Here is a 22,850-nt window from a genome sequence, read left to right as displayed (position 1 = left end):
CTAGCACAACTGATTTCTATTTGTTCCAAGGATCATTCACAGACTGAAAGAAAAAGTACAGGTGAACGCTACAAATCTGAATTGGCACACTAATGCTCATTCAATAGCAATATAAATCACTAAGAGAAAAAGTGGTACACAGCATACAATACACAAAGCATGTCACTAAGAATAGTTTCACAAAATTAAGCCTTTAGTGACACTAATTAGAAAACTGAACCAACTCTTAAAATACTGCATAAGCGTAAAAGGGCACATCAATTTCTGCATCCTTTTCAAAGTTCCTCTGTCCAGTTTCTACTGAAAAAAACCCAACTAAAAGGGGCTGTGAGGGCAGCAGGACACAGAAGTGCCCTCAAACTGTTTCAGGCCAGCTGCCCACACTTTTTTCTTTGCATCTGCTCACAAAATTCCTGGGCAACTTCAAGCTTTTCTTTTGTAAGCAGATTAGAACTTCAGGGAGGAAAAAGTTATTTCCACTCCTCTCACACTTCCCTCATGTTCCCCAGGGATGGAAAATTCCTTCAAACAGTCACTATTTCAGCATAGATTGCTGACAAAGAAAGTCAGCTAATTAAGCAGATCTATTCCCTTCACAAAGAAATATTTGGGGAGTAGATCAAGACTGACTTTTAAGACTTCATGCTCAGTTATTCTATTCACACTCAGTTTATTTCTACTCAGACAAACTTAAAATGCTTCAAGCCACATCCTCTCAACTTCAAATACTTTAAATTTCACATTAGCAGTACAGAATTGCAACTGTCCAACAAACATATTTTAAAGCCACCCAAGAAGCAGGTTAGAATACTAACTGAAGAGAGGAAAATAACATCATGAAGTGTCATCCTCACTAAAGCAAGACTTCATCTGACTGATTTGAAAAGGAGAATACAAACATATTCCTCTTTGTTTCAGGACCAAAACTGAAATAAATACTGTAAGATCTCTGCTAAAAAAAAGTCATTGTCAAACGACAGTTTCTTGAGATGACTTTTCCAGCTTCCACGGAAACAGTCTTCAGATAAAATCATCCAGAAAACATCACAAATTTCATGTGATATGGAGAGTATGAATATAGAACAAAAGGAATACTTCACTTTAACACAGCCTGTGCATAGTTTTGGAGTGATTTATTGTGAGCCTTTGCTGGGTCAGGCTCACTGAATATTATGATTCCACAATTCCTGCTCCTCTATCACAAGAAAGAAAGGTTGCTACATAATGTTTTGGGTTTTTTTTTTTTTTTTGCTAGCATCGTCTCTTTAGTAAGACTTCTGTATGCTGAAAAAACTGAGCATATGGGCTTTCAGACAGAGCTAGATTTCTGTGAGGTCAAAGAAAACAAGCGTGAAATTATTGTTTTCCTAATTCCTCTTCTGTTCAGAAGAGACTCCAATAACTACACACTGCAAAGGCTGCTAACACAGTCTTTTATTCCACTATAAACACTGCTCCAGAGCTGAAACAGGAGGCCCTGCTCGGTCCATCCCCATCTATGGTTTGTGCATCATGCCTTCCTCGTATAGACACCAGTATTGATGTAGCTCACCATGGGGGGCCACAGAAGAGAGAATCAACACATTTGGCAAGTAATTCAGCTAAAAAATGAGAAACATTAAGAAACTGACACTGATCTGCTTCATTAAACAGTTAACTCTTTTGTCAGTATTCTAGATGTAAACTGTCTTAGCTGGGAATATTAATCATGATCTCAGCTGAAACTGAAAAATGAGCAATATGGAGAATCCAAGATGATGCATGTGGAGTCAGACCTTTCAGCCTGTCATGCTACGGATGAGAAGAGAAACTAACAGGTCACTAAGTGTTTGTTTACTTATGATGCATTTGTGTCAGCTTATTAATAAAACAACAACCCATTTAATGGAACCATATCAAGAGTATCAGTGAAACTGTTAGGAATGTAGTACGTTGTCTCTTGCATTCTGAAGGTGAGCCTGAATTTGGGTTTAGTGCATTTTCTTAGTAGCAAAGCAGCTTAAGAACTCCGGAATCCAGGTCAAAGTCTACCTGCAGATCCTAACTCAATATGTAGCTGCACATATGTATGCTTGTAAACTCATATAGGAAAATAATGAAAAAATAAAAGTGGTAGCATATTAGTAAGCGTCAAATTATACATTTATCTATGAAATATATATATCTTTTAGTATTTCAGTGTTCCTAATTCCAACAATAAAATTACCACCTTTTCCTGACTAGCTAGTAGGGTATTATGCTTAAACATTAAAAAGCTAGCGTTGCATTACTCCTTTCAGGCACGCTTTTTAAAAGCGCCTTTACACTTCAAACTTCAGTTATCAGACAGTATGCAACATTACCAAGCATACCCTTTTTCAAGTAAAAGCTCTAACACTTGACAACATCTACGGCAGTCTGAAGTATTTAGGTTTCTTAAGCACAAGAGAGTTGTTACACTTACCTTTCTGTAGGAGTCTTCTATCGTAGGATCGTATTTTTCAACAAATATTCCTTGAACAAACTGTACAGTCTGCAACACAGAAGTTCTTCTCAGATCCCTCTTGTATAATGTACAGTGCATTCAAGAAGTTAAAGACTACTGTTCTAGGTGTATGTTCGGTTATCTATTGCATTTTGGAAAGCAAACTAAGTGACAGACAAGTATAGATTAAGTGAAATAACAGGAAGTTAGAGGTGTTTTCCTATGTGACTAAGTCTTGTCAGGTAAAGTAATACCATGCTTTACTCCAGCCATTGTCACCCAGAGCATAACAATTAAAGTATGCATTGATTAAAGGTTTGTCTAACTGTTGGAATCGTTCTTAGTTGAATAAGATACTGTACAGTTGAATGGCTCTTACATTTGCATTCAGAACTACTGCATCTTTCACTGCTCACCTGCAAGCACAGGAACTACTCAAAAAAACAACTGCCAGCATTTACTAGCCTTGAATAAACTAAAATATTCCTGCATACCTAGCATGTAGGACACTTTTAGCATGAGTGGAACTTTAAGAATGGCCAATTCAGAACAGACATGTTCAAATCCAGAAATGCTGCAGTAAAATAAGAACTGTAAAGTGAAGGGAAAAGTTATTTCACAATCTAATATGATTTGTCGAGTAGGTCTTCCTTTAGTAACCCCTCTGTAAAAGAGTAATTCCTTAGCACGCAAAACTGCAAATGTTTAGATCTTACTTTCTGATAATGTACACAATTTGTACACAAATAAAATGAAAGATGTGAAGTTCTCAGTTGGGCTGAGAGCATCTCATTTTGTGAACTTCTTTAGTGCTAGTGTAGGTTGATATGACTCTAGCTTCTCTGTATTAATTTAACTGAAATGCACAAGCTCCCTGGTGTACGGTCATCTACCTGCCACAGCTATTCACTTACTTAAATTAGTGCTTTAGAGACGACCATGGAATATTACAAACAGTACCCCAAAGAACTTTCTACAGACAGAAGCTAGCAAAGCCAGGCACACACAGGCGAGTTCACCCTGTTGGCCTCCCAAAAGAGCTTCATTTCTCACAGACCTATGGCCAGTCTGGTAGTGAAGCCAGAGACCTCCATACTGCTGTGGCTATGCATTCCACAGTGTAGGACAGGCAAAGGTCTGACCAAGCACCATCAACCAAACCTACCCGGAAATAAGTGTGCAAGACTGCATCAATGGAGGTGAATATACCCAGAAAGCACTGGCAAGCACACTGCAAAGAGCGTACTTATTTTAACTAGGAACCCTTGGCAGCCATTACTTATGTTTACTTGTGCTCGCTCACGTGAAAGTAATAGGGGTTGATAGAGTGTCAGAGAAAGAGGAAGACATAGGAAATGTGCTTTAACTGCCTCACAATACTTACCAGAGCAGACTTTCCAACACCTCCAGAACCAAGAACCACTAGCTTGTATTCACGCATGGTGCAAGAGAGAAATCGCCCTCAATACCTAAAACACACAATAAATTATTCACTGATTTTGTTCATCAGGACTATGATTTTAGCATTACTACGGACACTGTTTGCTTAAATGTGTAAGACACAAGCAGTCAAGTACTGATATTATTATCTATTAGATACCATTATAAGCAGGAATAAACTAAGCAGGATGTCACTTCAGTTATTACACAATAAGGAAACTATGGACAATTAAGAACAGTAGTCATCAATGCTATTTTCCTTGCATTACACCAAAGAAAAGTTTCTTTTTAACGGGACTTTAAGACTTAGAAGTTTGCACCCTTATTTGCAGAAAGGAAGAATTAGGTGTAGAAATTAATTTACTCCTATTCACAGATAAACGATTTCTGTCACAGCACCCCAATCAGTGATGCGTGTTCACCACACAAGGTTTTCTTAGAGGAACCAAGCCTACAGGACCTCCCTACAACAGTCATAGCAAGCACTGAAGTATTTCACAGGTTTCTCAAGACCTTTCTTTCACTCACAGAAGTTGTCTGCACTACGCATCTTACAACAACAGACCTGAATTGTTACATCCCACAGTCACTCAGATGCCTGAGGAGCTTGCAGTTTTACAAACATTTACAGCATTGAATTTACCAGGTAAACTGCTGCTGCTATTGCTCTGCTGCTGCTGAGAACGTTCATTACCTGTGGTATTGACACAGAGCTTCTAAAAACATTTCTTACATTTCAGAGCTATTACATATCCCTTCCTCATCCATCCCCCAAACTTATGCCATACTGCACAAGTTTTTATACTTTCAGATGCACACACGTGTAAGTGATTTTACTCATATAAGCTGACATGCGTGAAACATCTCCAGTTGCCTCTGAAGAACTGCAGCATACCACTGACATCATCAGTGCTGGCTAAAAGAGCTGGATGGGAAATTTCCTTCAGGAACAGCATCTCTTTTATTCCTCATAAACCACAATACGAATCTGAGCCAAAGTTTTTATCGGTTCACTCAGAGTTTGCTCCATATCCAGAACGCACAATCACGATACCACAACTCACTTCGCTACGTTTGATAAAAAGGCTTCGTGATTTTTTTAAATACACAGTAGTCATCTTCAAACCACCAACTCTTAATGAAGCTACAGCAAAATGCTGCAAACCTTCAGCTAAAGAGTATATTCGCTATCACATTAGAGTTCTGTCATAAAAGGAAAATTGAATAAACCCTATTATAGCAGAGCTAACAGTTACCATTAATAAGAAACAATTATCCAAGAGGAGATAAGTGTGTATTTTCTCATTCTGAAACATTTACAAGCTAAATTATTCACGGAGAGACTTGTGTAAGAAAATTAAACCAACCTCCTCCCAGGAAGCAGGCATTTTTCAGAGAAAGAACAGCAGGGTCCCACAGGTTAGTTGGAAAAAATACAAAAACCAAATCAAACAGACAAAAAAACCCAACAAAAACATCCACAAGAAAACCTCGTGCTTAAATCTGAGAACTGATGAATGTTGTGCTAGATAGCTAATGCAGTTACAATAGCTGTGGTTTGAAACTATCTTGAGGCAATCAAAATACTATTTGAGACCATTCCTCTCCAGCAGCCAGGAGTTCCATGCTGGCTGTGTGCCTACAGCTGTCTGCCGTGTCCGCTTGCTCACCTTCACTGAGAACTGACCTGTAGAAGCAGCACAGATGCTGGGGCCTGGCTTTGGGTCTCACTGCTCAATAGAAGAACCCTCTGACCGCCCTGCAAGCAGCTAAGCTAAGAGAACTGCTCCCACTGCTTCAAGAGGAAGTTCTCTGCTCCCTCCCTGCACACGTTCCAGCACTCAGCAGGCTGAGTTACCGGCCTTCATACTTCTCCCTGCCATGGGGGAAAAGTTGAGAAGTGGAAGCAAGGCAGGACAGACTGCTCATCGGCAGCACTCTCATATCTAGCAGAACAACTTCTCATCCTGCCCTTTGAAAGCAGTTTTCCTACAGCAGAACCATTCACACCATCAGAGATGTTCCCTAAGACCTACCAAGCCATACGTACCAAGCCTTGCTGCAAACACCAGGAAAAGGTATCATCTCTAACTAATGAAATGCACCTTTCAAACTCCCGACAAGTTAAGCCTGCAATTACTTTACCTGTCACTGCCTTAAAACAAACACTCAGTTATGCCTTTATTTTTGGAAAGGTGTCACTGCAGTGACATAGACACAGTGGGCGTAGGGGAAATCCCAGCACAGTAATCTGAGTGAACTGCTGCAATTTCGCTGTCTTGCAAAGAATGGTTTGAGCAGAATTTCTCAGTATTCAGTCTGAAGTTCGCAACTAAACGTAGAGACGTCAGTAACAAAGGCTGACAGTAATTCAGAAGTAACAGAACTTAACCAGCACATACCAAATATCTGTTTTACTGACTGGTTTGAGTCATTGGTGACTTCCAGCAGAGTTTAACACAAGCCAGGGCTTCTTCTGGCAGCCAGGTTTGGAAGCTCAGTCCTACGTATCCAGTTGCTTTACAAGACCCGGGAGCTGGTTTCACTACTTTTAGTGTGGTACGTAATTGCAGCACATATATACGATCACAGCTTGTTCAGCCAACCCTCTTCATCCACAAAACATCTAAGCAAAAAGCTTCAACATCTCTGTACACGTGTCAATGACTGCAGCATGCTCAAACGTTTCTCTGACCTTTTCTCCAAATTCAGGCAATGAGCAATCAAAGTGCCAACTTCCCCTTCCCCATGACAACCCGTCTGCCACTTGCACAACTACTCCCTGACTACCAAAAGCACACAATAATGCTTCAAATACACTCACCCACAGCCCCTATACAGCGCAGAGGTAGCTGGGCGTTTCTGCACTGCTTTACTGTCAGTCCAGCCATAACTTCTTGGAACAAAGCACAATACAACCTACTCCCCAGTACACTTTAAAATTAACATGGACATCTCTGGAGCACCGCATGCAGCAGAAGCAGATTCACCCACTTCCACTTAGCTCTACCACCTCGCAGGCTCTGAATAGCAGCCCTGATGTCACTTCACCTTTCTATTAACTGCTAATAAAAGAAGAGCATTCATAACAAAAGAAGTTTGTTGTGGTTACACAGCTTTGCCTCCTCAGCTGATAAACTACCAGCTTACGGAGCTAGAAGCTGCTGGTCTGCCATGCTATTCAATGCAAGAAAACCTTAGCGCTTCATTTTCCAGTGGTCAGCATGCTGTTGGCTACAAGCATGCCCAGCCACCCGAAGTAGGACACCAGTGCTGCCTGAACTTGATTTTCCAGTGATTCCTGACCAGGCTGACATGACTGTGCTCTAGCTCAAACTCATCCTTCTGTACCTCATGTTGTACTGACTGCTTGCGTTTGAGACCTGGTTCTTACTTCTACTTTCATTTTCAGATTGAAACAACGTTTTATTCTGGAATTAATACTATGTTCAGCTCCATCTAGCGCTGACATGATTTCCTACTGACTCATTTATCACAAATGATGGGAGTAGAGGAAGAAGATGGAAGACTAAGCATGAAAGAGGAGATTTAAGCCATAAAATACCCAATCATTCAGTTACCCTGGTGGTATCTGAAATAACACAAGCCATTAAGCCTCATGCAAGACACTAACGTAAGACGCTCAACTATCAAAAGCTACGCACACTATAAAACCTGAAACAGAAGCTCAAGCTCCTGGTGGACTGATGGCCATCTATGCCTGATTTTTTTCTTCCCCTCCAGCTGCTCTAAAACAGATGGGAACCATGCACAGTTTCTCCTTATACAGTCCTTCCTTTGCATTTCATGTGCTTTGTTCTTTCTCCTCCCACCACAACAGGGAAAAAAAAAGGAAGTTACTGGTGAAGAGCATGTAAATTAAGAAGCCACCTGCACTATCAAGGCAGGAGAGAGCAGCACCTCAAGAATAGTTGCCAGATTACACTAACCTGACATTTCAGTAATACTCCTTCATTCTAAAGCTATCAGAAAGTAATATTCCTTAACTAGAAAAGTGAGACAGGATCATTAGATCCTGTGATCTAATGACATGATCCCACTCATTAAGGTCAGGAGATTTATGTACGTTTCCTAACTTAACACTCTAAAGCCACAACTGCAGCAGCGCAATCTCACCTAGAATAAGACAAGGGTGAAGTTCAACAACCATGTTTGTTTGCCTGTGCTCCCCAGATCACTCAGCGTCAGGAGGACTGAGAAACGGATGTACTTAGAAGGGTGCAATAGAAAGGAAGACGGTATAGTAGCTAGCTGAGCCATAGGTAAGTAAAAACAAGATTTATTGGACAGTGGTTGGTAAGAAGTACCCATAGGATTACTCAACAAGCAGATACAAATCATTACAAACTTTTTCAAACCAAATAAACCAAATAACTTATTTCAATCCCCCACCTTCCCTCTTCTTTTAAGGAGAGTATTTTAACGGAAATCTACGTTGCTTCGAAGGCTGGCTACCTTTAAAGTGATAGGCCTTTGAGTAACAGGAGCAATGCCAACTTCCTTTGCTTTTTCGTCTTTCTAACTTTAGGCAGGACAGTGCTGTCAACTGTGGTCTCTATGTAGGTACTAAAGAACAGGAAGCATGCAAAAAAAGGCCTATTTTCCACTCTTAACTGGAAAAAGTACCGTCTTTGAACAACTGAGAAGAGTACTTACATGCACAGACACTCAGCATAACTGAATTCTGCAGATGTGTAGTGCAAGTTCTAGCTAGAAAGGAAAATTAGGAAGTCTGCTCTTTTTCAAGAAATTACATTTTCACATGAACTGGACTCTTCTTGAATCCACAGTCTCTCTAAAATACAGAGCTCACTCGGGCACTGCAGTTAATGGAGGTGATGTGACTTCAGTAACTGCCTTGCACACTTCCTGAAACGGTGGCTTTAATAGTCTGTCCCAAGTCTGAGCAGTCTCCCATTGCTCAGTATTACTTTCTCTAACGCATATCATTAAAGCACTAGCGTTACTACACTATGCATTTACATACGGTAGGCTGATGTATTAATGAAATACATGCATTAATACATTAATAAGAACAATGCTCATTTTTTTCTCTCTCCCTTACAGAGACCTCTTCAGCGGAGAATCCTTCCTGAAGTAAGAAGGCTGCTTGCTTCACTCTTATTAATAAGTGTGCCATTCAGAAGTAACATACCTGGGATAAACTGCGAGTAAGAGACTTCTATGCACATGGATGGATGCCTCATCCAAAGATGTTCTTTGAAGAACGAACAGCTATTTGTAAAAAAGAACCACCATTTGAACAGAAGAAAGATGAAGCAGAACAATCCACTGAAAAGGAAGCATTTTAAAGGGTTCATGTGTTTCAAGGATCCTCAACATGGAACTCACATTCAGCTTTCTGCCCTGATCAGATAAAGGGGGAAGAAAGTGGTCTTGGGCATTTTCTTAGACATGTCTCCAAACAAAAGCAAATCAAAGTGATGGCCTTTAAGACAGTCAAGGAACAAAAAACACTGCTCTAGTGATGAATGAAGAAGTTGTACACTTGCTGCTTGTAAAGCCTTCCTAGAAAGCAACTACACAATAAAGAACTTAAAGAATTTATGCAAGGTTAAATACCATGTAAGGCATCTGAAAGGAATTTAGTTTGATACAATAGTCACAAAAGCAGGTTTGATTTTTTGGGGGGGGAGGGAAGGTTATAGGGGTAGAACTTAGTTTGCTGGTCTTCTTACAACTCCTTCAACTTCAGATTTTTTTAGGATTTGTTACGTGCCTGAGGAATGGGAAAGCTAATCGTTTAATCTCTCCAAGTGATATTAAACCAAATGAAGTTGTAACTGGAGCGCAGCTCCAGGCCAAAAAAGGATCTAAATGCAGTCACTCCTTGAAGATGTCCTCGAGACAGACTTATATGAACTAGTTGTTCAAGTATGGAATTAAGTAAATAGCCCTTCACAAGAACATCATCATTCCAAGAGCTTTATAGACACCGTAACTCTCATTCAGACCCTGACATTCTGGTTGCATTGTGAAGCTGCAGTGTATTCGCTAAAATTTTCATAACGCTTTTGCCTTTGCATATTTATCTCTTCAAAAGAAGTATTTTGAACTACCTTGTGAATAGTACTCTTAAACTCTTCTTAATTGTTTCCATAAGGAAAAAGTTTCAAACATTAAAATGGCAGATCAAGCAAATTAACTGACTGGTTTACCTGCCTGCAGTCACCCACGGAGAAATTCACCAAGGAAAAAGAGATTCTACTTCTCAGAGAGGGGATACTGGTACTGGGATAGAACAGGTTAGGGGTCAGACATTAGGAGGAACAGCTCTAGCTCATCCAGAGGATCAGGTCACTGACTAAGATCAGAGGATTCCATCTTCCAAGAGAAGATGCTTCTCACCTCTGGTACTGGCTAAACCGAAAACTAATTGCCTGTACTATTCAGATTCCACAAAGTTTTGAGTCTTCTCCTGGTTTCCAACCCCTTCTCCAGGGAAGGAGCTGGTTAGAAAGAATGTATGCTGTTCTCAACATTCCCCAAATACTTACGTGTAAGAGAAAGCACAGAATTCTTAGCCCTTAACTCCAAGCCAAGGAGAGATTTCTCAGAATTATTTTAGCACATAAGCAACACCCTGACAACAGAATCCAAAATGGAAACCAATTCATTTCCACTAACTTTTAAATGTCTTAGAATTAAAGCAATTTAATTTCTCGCTCAAGAGGGTAAGTGATATCTCTTACAATAGTTAAATTAAAATACTCCAGAATTGGCTGTCGCACTTATTTACAGAAAACAGTATTCTGAAATCAATTCTAAAGACAAGATACAACAAAAAAGTTGATAAGCTCTAATTAAACATGTTTACACCCAAGACTCTGGGAAGTAGAGCTATTCTATTACTGACACGGACTCTTAGGAAGCAAGTCAGCTGCTTGGTAAACAATCCTAGAAATCTTTACTTCCAGTTTATATCTGATTTTGATGGTTTCTTGTCTCAGCAACCACAAGAAGTATTTCAGAAAGAAAAGGACACGTCAGATAGCTAGTTCTTCTGGACTCCAATGCAGCAATTTTCCTTGGACAAAAATATTTCTTCAATTATCTTCAAATATTTTAACTGATGCCAGAGAATCTTCGGAGGATTTTCAAGAAGCTGCCTGCATGTGCAGTCATTCTAACTACTTAAGAAGAAAGCATGGGAACAAGTTACTACAGCATGAACAGGGCATGGAGGTTTAAGTTATTCCCCGAACAATTCATGAGGATGCTTATCCTACAGAGACAGCTTAACCAAATATCCCTCCCATCACTGATGGCAACTACCTTGATCAATACAGCACACACAGACAGTTTCCACAAAGGAGTTGGCATGCTAACAACCAAATAGTCCCCTTTGGCCCCCCAGGTCAGAAGTTAGCTCCCAGCTACATCTTTGAACACAAACTTGATGCACGTTCTAAGGATGCAAACTGATGGCTGGAGACGAAGAAGGGTGTGCCACTTGCAGTGTTTTCATACAAAGAGTAAAAAGCAAGCCTGTTGCTGTCGTTTTCAAAATGAGTGAAGCAACGTACAGCAAGTTACTCCAAATTACATTATGTTCCAACAACACTGAGTTCAACTGGCAGCGCTGTGCAAAAATTCAAGTATGTCAATTCCATGTTGAGTCCCTTTTAAAAGTTACCTTAAGTCTATTTAAGACAGAATTTGTAACATCAGATTTACTCTTATTTTTGGTAACTATTTGCTGTGATGCGCTTTCTTCCAATTTCTGTAAAGCAGTCACCATCCCCCACAGGAGCTGTTTGTGCATGTTCTACCAGTCTGACTTCCAGCTACAGTGATGATCTCAGAATTCCTAAAAAAGATGAATTGCAAATGTTTTTGACGCTTGCTAAGAAAAATCCAGGCAGACAGTAAGGAAAAGGAATACTCAGATTTTTAAAAATATAACATGAAATTCAGAGAATGCATAATTACCACATTATAACACCCTGCTAGGCACCAGCTAAGTATTCAACTACACAGCAAGTTTTGAGAACTCAAGACAGCAATTCACAGCTGTAAATTGGCTCTACTGTCACTACAGAGAAGAATCAGTGTTTGGCTCTAAAACCTGATTAATGGATTACTTAACCACAGCGTACCTGATGCACCTCCCACTGCATCCTTCTGATTAACAGCACATACAAGCATTTGTTTCTCCTTGCAACTGTTGTATCTGTTAAAGGAAATTTTACCTTTTGAGTTACAAAAGCTGATTGAAATAGCAGGACTACAAGTAAGGTGTGCAAGCTTTCAGAGCTGAGATAACTTCCCTTATTAAAAAAAAGCATCTCTGCAGTTGGAAATTACTTAAAAAAAAACCAACAAAACAAACCTGTCAAGTTGGCTTAAGAGACTCAGCTTTGGAAAAAGGCAGCTTCACTTCTGTCCCAGAAACAGACCTGCCCTCCAATTCCATGTGGTGCTCATGTTACATGTGGCAATGCCAGCTCTACTCTGTGACACTGGCTGCTGAACTTTCAAGGCCTTCTCAACTTTAAACATAAGGAAATGCACAGTCCGGCCACAATTCCAATACTTCCTCAATCTTTGTCCCTACTGTTGATTTTTCTCTATAATCCACATATCAAATACACGTGGGGCAAAGCCTGAGATAGCATTCTCATAGACCAAGGTATGACTACCTGCAGTATCTTCAGTATTAGACATTGGGTTTAATCCGATTTGTTTACATTACTGCTACATCATCTGGACACAGATCTGATGAGACCCCTCCTGGAGTACTGTGTCCAGTTCTGGGGCCGCCAACACAATAAGGACACGGAGCTGTTGGAGCAGGTCCAGAAAGATGATCAGAGGGCTGGAGCACCTCCTCTAAAGGGACAGGCTGAGAGCTGGAGCTCTTCAGTCTGTAGAGGAGAAGGCTCCAGAGGGACCTTACAGTGGCCTTCCTGTACCTGAAGGGGGCCTACAGGAAAGCTGGGGGGGGGGCTTTTTATAAAGGCATGTAGCAACGGGACAAGAGAAAATGACTTTAAACTGGAAGAGTGTAGGTTTAGACTAGATATTAGGAAGAAAGTCTTCACTGTGAGGATGGTGAGACACTGGAACAGGTTGCCCAGCAAGGTTGTGGATGCCCTCTCCCTGGAAGCGTTCAAGGCCAGGCTGGGTGGGCCTTTGAGTAGCCTGGTCCAGAGGGAGGTGCCTGTGCCTACAGCAGGGGGCTCGAACTAGAGGATCTGAAAGGTCCCTTCCAATCCAAGCCATTCTATGATTCTATACACAGATTTTCTTCTTAATTACACTATTTTGTTACTAGCTTCTTAAGACTGGCTGGTGTAGTTCCTTTACGTAAAAATCTTCAATAATCACCTGAAAATGTCATAATCCCCTGAGAAGCTAACAATGTCATAAGATCCTGGAAAAATCATGCATTTCAAAATACAATTTATGACAAGTTGCATGATTTACAGTGCCCCATCTCTGCTGCATGATTTACAGTCACTCTATCACAAACCAGGTTAGTAGCCCAAGAAGTCTTCCAATTCTTGGGCATCATTTTAATTATGATTAAAAGTTTCAGCTATTGAAAGGACACTAATCCTATGTAAATTAAGAATATTAGGTACTAGCAATCATTAACAGGAACAAAATTAGTTCTTCTATGATAAATGAACCATACCAAAGAAGTCTCAAGTAATTGTAACTCATGTCCATTTAGAACTGTCCATCAACGCGTCCTTAATAGAAATACAGTATTTGAATATGAGCAAGCATCTCTCTCAGTTACTCAAGTTATACTGAATCCCCTAAGCAGTTCCTCTTTTTGAAGCTTGTGACTCTTGTCTTGAGGCTGGCGGGTGGAGGGAAGGGGTAGGAAAAAAAGAATAAAGAAAACATATCAACATCCAGCAATAGCTACTGCCTTCCGCCACACAGTGGTTCTACTTCTGCAATAATGGAGGCATCTTAACTGCTTATCTTCACAGTTAACTTTTTAGCCAAATCCACTAATGAAGGTGAGTTTGTGCAAGAATGAAACACTTAAAGGAAGTGGTTGAAACTTGGGCAGGAGACATGTCCTGTGAGGAGAAGCTGAGGGCACCGGGCTGCCCAGCGTGGAGGAAAGGAGGCCGAGAGGCGACCTCGCCGCTCTCTGCAGCTCCTGAGGAGGGGACACAGGGAGGCATCAACCTATCAAACATACCCTAACTGGAAGAAGACAACTGCCTAAGTTTACCCCCACCATCCTTGCTCACCTACAGATGCTGTACAGACAACTTGAATTGCTCTGGAGGCAACTGCTAAGTTGTTGCAATCTTCATAGAAGGGTATTTTAAAAATCAGTGAAATAAAGGGTGGCTTATCTTCACATGCCAGGCTGTAGTTCTGCATCTGCTCTGTGAGCAGCTGATGCATCTCCAGACAGTCCTCCAAAAATCTCATTTAACGGATCAGAAATTTCCAAGAGAGGGGAAAAAACATCAGACAGTTACAAGCAGAAGCCCAAAGGTAAGCAATTCATGTTTGGAAGCCTGAGCTTCAAGACAGAATGACACCTACACACAAAGCTGAATAATGTTAGCCAAATGAATTTGAATCACACTCATCCCCACACCACTATTACATGGAGTAGATCCTTAGTGAGTTACCAAATTAGTAAGGGCTGCATTTGTTTAATCAAGTCTCCACAAGAGTCTATTTGAATCTCCTTAAGAGGAGCCTAGCTCTTGTTTAGACCACAGTTACAGTTCCTCTGCACCTTCAAAGCTTTTCACTTACTGGAGAAACCTGTAGTACTTAAGATTTGCTTTGCTGCTGAGTTAAATAAAGCCCACACTTTCACAGGGTAGCAAAAGATGTCCAAAGCATACTGGAAATTTAAATCTGCTCCAGAGGTTTGGATAGGAACATCTTTCTAGATACAAACCTGCATGTCTGGTCATCTAAGTATCATCTACTGGACATACTATGACAGTCGCCATGCTATTTGAGCAATATTTCTGCTACATTATAAACCTTTTATTGAAACAGTTTCACTCCCAGCAAATTAAAGATATGCATCACAAAACAACCTATCTTTTGGGAAAAGCCTGGGTGGAAGAACAACTTCTCAGTCTACCCTGAGTGTTCCAGTGAAGCAAGTTTATCCTCCGTGAAACCACACACTCATATTTCCACATCGCTCAGGGTGTTCCCAATACACCCAATGCATCCTCTCTGGTTCTCAAGATCTATGACTTCAACTGTCTGGAGATAAGGCTGTGAATGGTCCCGCAGCTTCAACCCTTAGTCATAGCCAACCGGGCATTCAGCTCGGAAAAGAGACTTTGGCTTTCCTTTATGAAAAGTCCACCAAAGAATTTCATTTTACAAACGTACTTCACAGCAAGGCTAACCAAGGCAGAATTACATTAGCTGAAATTACAAATAGTTTAAACTTGACAAATTTGAAAAGAATTGTAAACTGCATCTCATGATCTCGCCTCCGGCTAAGAGCAGGATGTATTTCTAGCGAGCAAGACTGTACTTGGTTCAAAGTATTAGCTGCTGTACCTAAGCGAGGGCAAATTACTGAAGAATCAACATGACATGCACGTTAACTCTCTGGACAGAGCTCACATTCCTAACAGAAAAGGAAAAGGCAGCTTCAGGAGCTTCATATCTTCGTCAGGAATAAAACTGTACAACCTACTTATTGTTTTTCACATGTAATATTCTATTTATTCACTCTAATTCCTACTCTCATAGTTACAGCATTTCTTGCCCGAGTCTTAAGAAACTAATGAAAAGCAAAGATGCCAAACGCTACCACATACAGCGGCCTAAAGCGTTTCACTTTGAAACTGCCTTCAGTCACTCCGTTTTTGCAGAACTTCAGCTGTTACACATGTTTTCTACACAAGATCTCTGGCACAACCCCAACACAGCTCAGGTCATTTCCTGAAACAAAAAGCATAGGGAGATGAGAAAAGGAAAGAGGATCATAAAAAAAGCAATGGATATGCTCAAATACAAGGAAGGTGAAAAGATGAACTGAAAGAGCACGCAATGAACAAAAACAACAATTCCAGGTTGTATGTGGCCCCTGGGCAGCCTGGTCTCGTGGTTGGTGACCCTGCCCATAGCAGGGGGGTTAAAACTAGATGATCTTTGTGGTCCTTCTATGGTTCTATAAAAACAAAGATTCAGAAATGCTCAATTCCCACATTTGTATATTTAAAAAGCAAGTAGAAATTTCTACATCAAAACTAAGAGCATTTGAAGATCAAGGACCTAGTAAAAAAAAAAATTGAAGTTACAAATGCCCGGATTTATTGGGGGATTACAAGCTTCCCACTGCTGGGCTACAAACTTCTTCAACACCTTGAATGATGGAGGTCAACTAACAGGACGCCCCTTGCCTCTTCTTTGGCAAGATGCCACCTAACCTGCAGTATAAGTCAAAAAAGCTTTACAAGAAGGGCAGAAGAGTGATTCTCCAGCATGACTAACCAGCTATTCTTGCCTCTTCCAGCGCTCCTACTAGATGCCGCAGGATGTCTGCACAGCTTCTCATATTCTACCAAGTGTTAAGATGACAATTTGGCATCAATTTCTAGAAGTACATTGTATTCTCAAGTAACTGAAGTCAGCAGAAGTTGGATTTTTAGCAAAGCATTTCACAGCACACTAAGAACACAAGGCAGCTCACATTGTGTGCTTATATTCCATGAATAATGCTCATGTTAAACTATTTTGGAAGTTCATTCACGGATTGGTATAATACGGGCAAGAACTATCAAGACAAATTCAAACTAGCAGAGATCTCAAGTTTTTGATGCTGCTCATCCTAAAATCCACAAAAGCACATAGCGCTTTCCATACACTTGCACCAATAGAATAACAAGCATAAACAGACAGACCATTCCCTCACCAGGATAAGAACATCATGTCCACCAATAATTCTCCATTTTAAACAAGTCAGAAGGGTGACAGAAAGCTAGAATGGTGTAGATACACACTATTTAAATACAATTGCAGAGGCATAAGAATCAAGATATCATAAGCCATATTAATTTATATACATCTCCGACCCTAACAAAATCCTTCTACAATATTGCATGCAGTAAGCAATCACGAGAAACTAGGCAGGCTGTGTTTTATGGGTCATCTTTTTTAAGGACATGAAGCTTTTGGAACGTTATGTTGTAAGCAGTTTCATAACGAAAGATCAGAGGAGGGTTACTGACTGCATCTTAAAATGTCTTAACGATTCACATTACCTATTTAATGGTCCTAAGATTAATAAGCAAGAGATTCCTGTCCAGTATGTCACTGGGCAGCCCTTGCACTTAACCATGTAACCTAGACACACAGGCATGCAGCTCAGTCCCAACTATGTCACCTTGTAAACAAATAAATCCTGTCCTAAATACTGTATTGTGGAAAGTAAAATTCTTAAGTAACTTCCACTTACTGGATTGCTTCCATTCTACATTCAGGTTTGCCCTTCTCAACATTAAGAAAAAGCATCAAAACAAGATATGTTGCAACTTTCCACTAGCTTTCCCATGAATCACTTTTGGGGAAAGTATTAGACCAGGCATTACAGAAGTTTAACTGCAAGCAAGAAGTGCACGACCATACGATGTAGCTACCAGTATTGTCCAGGTTCTGAGGCAGCTCAAATAGCAGACAGCACATCAGCTTCATCTTAAGTAAAAATACGATGGCACACAATGTCTTTATAAAAAAAGGTTGTAGCCGGTCTGATCCTGCATCTACTGAACACTGAATTCAGTAGCACTTAAGTACTGCACCTAGCATTGTTCTGGTCCTACTTCTCCCTCCTGTACGCTCCCTCTCAAGCTCCAAGCTAATAACAAACACATCTGCTACTCATCTTCCAGACAGATATGGTCACACCCCTTGTTTCTTCTTGATATATGAAGACTGCTTTGAGAAATTCCCCTTCATTGCAGGCATGGGAAATGCTACGGCGCAAGTAATGAGGTTGCAGAAGATGACTGAGTGGAAAAAAAAAACCAACCTGAAAAGCTAAGACATTAATACAGAGCAACAAAAAGGAACACCTGCAGAGACTATCTGCATTTGGAAGTTAGGATGGATTAAGCAGAGAGAAGGCTGGCCAACATACACTATTTGGGCAACAGAGAGCACATCCATTTAAGAAAAAAGTTTTGACCAACTAATTTCATATAAAGTTATGAGGAAAGCCACGCTAGAGAAAACAGTGTTATTCAACTACATCTCTACCTTTAATTCCAGACTACCTGCCGAAAACAAAGATTAATAAAAGCTTATGGTTAAAGCAACTAAAGTTATGTTCACAGCGTCTACAAATGTTGATGCAAAGAACACATTTTCTTCAGAGCTTCCATGAGAAAACAGAAATTGTAATTACAGATGCTTGCTTGAAGGTTTCTCCTTAGTTATGAAAATAAACTGTTCCCCTGTTCCAGTTCCTCAATATTGTCCAGAAAATTAGTGATATAAAGTTTCATATGGCTCTAAGATTAGGGTTACATTGAAAGGTATTTCATGAATTATCAACGCTGGCACGCAATATCCTTTTTGCAGAAGGACTGGTCAAATAATTAAGGTGTGGAACACCTTTCTGTGTTGTAACAGCTGCAGGAATGATACCCAGTGATCCCTAAAGACAATCTCAGTCTGCAGAGAAACACGAGATGCTGTTTCTCTGTACAGTACCGCAAGGGTTCATCAGAAAGGATGGGCTTTCCCACTTCTGCACTATGCTCCGGCCTTCCTTGCTTGGCCAAGAATGAACTAACCATGTGTACTTAATTGGCAGTCTTTTCATAGCTGCATAGCAGGGACTTACTTCAAACGACACGAACTCCTTAGATTAATAACTAGAAAGCTGAATGGAACAATACAGCAGATACTGCCAAGCACCTCTTCTTCCTGGTTCAACACTAAGAAAGTTCCTTTAACTCCACTATACACTTTTCTGTAGGCCCTGCAGTACCTCCACTCTGCTGCTTCAGCAATGAAAACTACTGCTAAAAACCACTGCCTATGGAAAGAGAGCGTTCTGAATAGCTACAGGGCCCCCAAATCATTTTGTATTTCAAAAGTTGCCTGAGAGGCAGATTGCCAACCTGGTGCTTACAGCCTTCTTCCCCTTCCGTGTCGCCAGAAGACCATGCAGAATGTCAAAAGTTCACAACCACATTCACAAAGAGGTGCACACAGTTTAAAAAAGAAAAAAAAAAAAAGAGAAAAAGGCCTTTGAGTTACCCAGTGTTCTCTGGGTATTCTAAAGCAAGGAAGATGTGGGCTCCAGGCCAGTGCTCGCTGCCACTACTTAAGGCAGCCTCATTCAGCTGTTCCATCAAGAAATGACTTGTGCCACCAAAGCCTCTGACTTGCTCCCAACTCTGCTTGCCTACAGCAAGCAAAGTATCACAGACTTTTAATAACATAATTTTTACTATGCCTATCCCCCCCTCAGTTTTCTTATGTTTGACAGGCCCTGAGACAAAAGTGATACATGAGACACATCCAGTGAGATACTCCAGCTCTTCTGCACTCAATCACTGAACAGTTTTGAGAGCTGTCACTTACAAAGCACTCAAAAAAAAAAAAGACCTTCCCTTTTCCCTGCTTTACATAAAAAGAATGGAAACAGACCATCTCAACCACGTATGAGCAGTCAACAAAGTCTGCCTTCAAATGGGACTGTGTAGCTTCTGTAGATACTCTCTCAATCTCTTCAAAGGAGGAGGCTGACTAAAAAATCCCTCCACCTGACCTAGATGCAACAAAGCACAGCAGAAACCTGCCCCAGCTCAGCAGGGACTCAACACACCGATAATACACGGACTACTTCAGTCTGCTTTGGCACTTGTTCTGAGGCAGAAGAGTGGCACCGCTTCCAACCACAAGCTAAATATAAACTTTCGTTGCACGGGGTATACTTAGCATTCTGTTTACTGAAAAAGCAATTTTGATTAAAACTCACAAAAGCTTGAGAGAAATTGCAGAATGTACCCTGGAGAATTAAAGCGCTCTCAGAAGCCAGTAAGGTATCTGAAGGTCACCTCGGCATTACTGGGCAATTCACAGAGCACCCACTCACCCCTCTTACCATACACCCCAGGAGGAGTGCTTTTACCTATATGGCATCCTTGCCCCAGGAGCACCTCTCTGAGCAGCTAGCAGCACTCTATGACGACAGGGTTCGCACTACAGCAGTTAAGGCTGAGCACCCAAGTACTTCTGTGACTCCTGCACTTCTCATGTTCCAGATGATAGGTGGACAGCCGCCTATTTTAGCTCCCACACTTACTGACTGCTAGATCACAAGCCAAGTCATCTTCAGCACACTTCCTTCCTCAGGAATTTCTTCTTCCTTTTGTAGGCTCTCACCTAGATTCCCATCTGCTCGCCTCTGTTCCAGAAAGGCGCTCAATTAAAAAGTCAGTCAGTTTCACTCTGCAAAACTAGCACAGCACAAAGAAAGCTGTCATGGCTCGCCTGAGATTTATTTTTGATGAACTGCCCTGCACAAGAGCTTGAGAACAAAAAATCACAGAATTGTAATACAGCTCAGAAAATTAATCTGGGGAGGGTATATAGTAACAGAAGCAAGACGCCCAATTACAAACAGTACAAAAGACCATTTGTCTTTTTCATATACGAGTTCTGTTTTTAAGCTTATAGTCTTTCAACTCTGTTTTGCAGATCACACCACCCCCAGGCAGACAGGTGCTTCGAGTATGATCAGCTTTGCTGAAAAGAAAAAAAAAAAACAAAGAAAACTCACAAAAATAATAAAATAGATTACGTGACCTTTATAGAACATGGAGCAACTCGGAACTCAGATAATCACAAAGCTTTACATTATAGTTGCAAGCTAAACTTGAAGCAGCTCATACCACTACACAGAACATCTCTGAAACGCACAGGTAACAGGGAAAGAACATCGCACGTAATTATTTAGGAAGTTTATTTGCAAAGCCTTTGATGTGAGCAACCCAGGCAGCCTTCACTACACACACAGCCCATTTTTTAGCTAGAGTGAAGTCTGCAGCACAGACTTTGAGCGAGATGGGAGGAAAAAAAAAAGTAATGAATAAAGCGAAACCTCTTGAGCGTTCCAGAAATTAAGTTTTGTTTTCCAAAAGCCTGAGATTTTAGCACAGAGAGAAGGCCAAAAGCAGATCGCTGGGCTGATCTTTCAAGTTTTCTGTAGAGAAGAAAAGCAGCACTTTCAAAAGGGAAATAAATTTACCTTCGAATGATTACTAACGTAAGATGAGGTGATTGCTCCTTTGCCTTTTAATTATAATTTATTAGGGAGAAAAAAGAACATTTCTTTTCTTTTCTATAAGTGATTTCAATGCACATTTTGCCACAAACGAGCACTGAAAAGTCGTTGTCATTCTCCGTCTACGTACTTCCTATTAGGATAAAATATAGCTGCTATGTGCTGGAAATAACAAGTCCCACTAATGAAAACATCTAAATGCAGGAACACACACAGAAACTGCAATTTTCAAGCTGAGCGTCTCTGAAATATCCTCTTTATTGGAATCGCACCACCTCGCTGTCACACCCCAAGGATGACTTTTTTCCCCTCTTTGAGCAGCACAACCTGCAGACAGAAGGGCAGTAAGAGCAAAGAGCACGCCGATGGCTTCTGCAGGAGCCTCGCTGCGCTATATCCTCTTTTTGTTATCCGAGGCCAGAGCAAAACACTCCAATTTCATTTCATCCCTCTGAAAACTTTGCTTTCGCTTCTACTGGATATATATTTCGATGGGAGGATATATATATATATTTTTTTTTATGGGGGGGGGGGGGGGGAGGAGGGGCGTGGGGGTGGGGGGTGTGCGTTCCGCTGGCTTGGTGCAGGAAGCATCCCTCGAGCTCTTCCATTTGCTTCGCCGCCGGAGTTCAGACGTGACGAGGAACACCGCTGTCCCTTCCGGCCTCGGGCTCCGCGAATCCCCGCCACCCCTCGGGCTTTCTGTTGTTCCGCGGGGCAGGACCCGCTGACCGCCGGCGGCGCCGCTCCGCGCAGGGCCGGGCGCTGCAGCCGCACCCCCCGCCGCCGGGCGGACCCCCCCCCCGGGCACAGCGGCCGGAAGCGGCGGCGGGCGGCCGGACTAGGTGGGGCCCGGCTCGGACTTCCCGCTGACAACGGCGGCGGCGGCAGCGCGGACCCGTCTCCGGCCGGGCGGCACCCGCCCCTCCCTCCTCTCTCTTCTCTTCCTTCCCTCCCCAGCGGCCCCGAGCCGCGGGGTTACAACTTTCCGCTTCCGCTCCAACTTCTGCGGCGGGTAGCGGCGACAGGGCCGGGCCCCGCACTGCCCCGCGCCTCAGGCCGGGCGGCGGCGGCGGCTCCTCCTCCGCCATGTTCCTAGGCTCCTGCCCCTTCCCTCGCAGCGCGCCGCTCCCCGCCTCACGCCCCCCTCTTCCCTTACCCTTCGACCGCCACCCCCCGTGGGCCCGGCCAGCGCCCTCGTTCCTACCGGACAGCGCCTCCACTCCCCGCCGCCGCCGTCGCCTCGCCGGCCGAGCCCGCTGCGCTCCGCCCGCTGCCTCTCGCTGCTGTGCCGGGGCGCGGCTTGGGGCCGTCGCCGTGACGCCGCACGCCCAGCCTCGCTCTGGCGCGGCGGGGGCGGGGGCGGTGCGGAGGGGTGGGCTGACCCCGTCGCCGCGTCCCCACTGCGCAGGCGCGGGACCCTCCCCCACCCCCATCCCGCCGGCCCCCCCCCCGCCGGGCCCCGCGCGATGCCCTGAGGGGCGGCCCGGCCCCGGGCGTCGGGCGTGTGTCGGCCTCGGGGCGGGGAGGGGTCGGACGGCACTGTGCTGACTGGAAACCGCTCTGGGGCGGCCGTGCGGTCTCCCGGCGGCAAGAAGGGAAGGAGGGGGCGGGGGAGGCCGGCCTGGGTGTGGCGGGCTGGGAGCT

General features: G+C 42.5%; 1 protein-coding gene across 3 annotated transcripts in view; it reads right to left on the bottom strand.

Annotated features, from left to right (window-relative positions):
• The window catches only part of RAP1B (RAP1B, member of RAS oncogene family), a 33,896-nt gene that overhangs the window by 10,864 nt on the left and 182 nt on the right, over positions 1 to 22,850 (bottom strand). The window contains exons 1-3 of one of the 3 annotated variants that reach the window (XM_046938205.1): positions 12,046 to 22,547; positions 3,849 to 3,933; positions 2,444 to 2,512 (exon numbers count right to left, since the gene is read on the bottom strand). In XM_046938205.1, coding sequence (XP_046794161.1) covers positions 2,444 to 2,512; positions 3,849 to 3,905 — 126 coding nt within the window. In that variant the 5' untranslated portion in view covers positions 3,906 to 3,933; positions 12,046 to 22,547. 3 annotated transcript variants of the gene reach the window in all.

The sequence above is a fragment of the Gallus gallus genome, chromosome 1, assembly GCF_016699485.2.
Source record: "Gallus gallus isolate bGalGal1 chromosome 1, bGalGal1.mat.broiler.GRCg7b, whole genome shotgun sequence".
In the NCBI taxonomy this organism is placed as follows: domain Eukaryota; kingdom Metazoa; phylum Chordata; class Aves; order Galliformes; family Phasianidae; genus Gallus; species Gallus gallus.
Note: the sequence above shows the minus strand (reverse complement) of the source record. Positions and strands in the feature narration are given on the sequence as shown.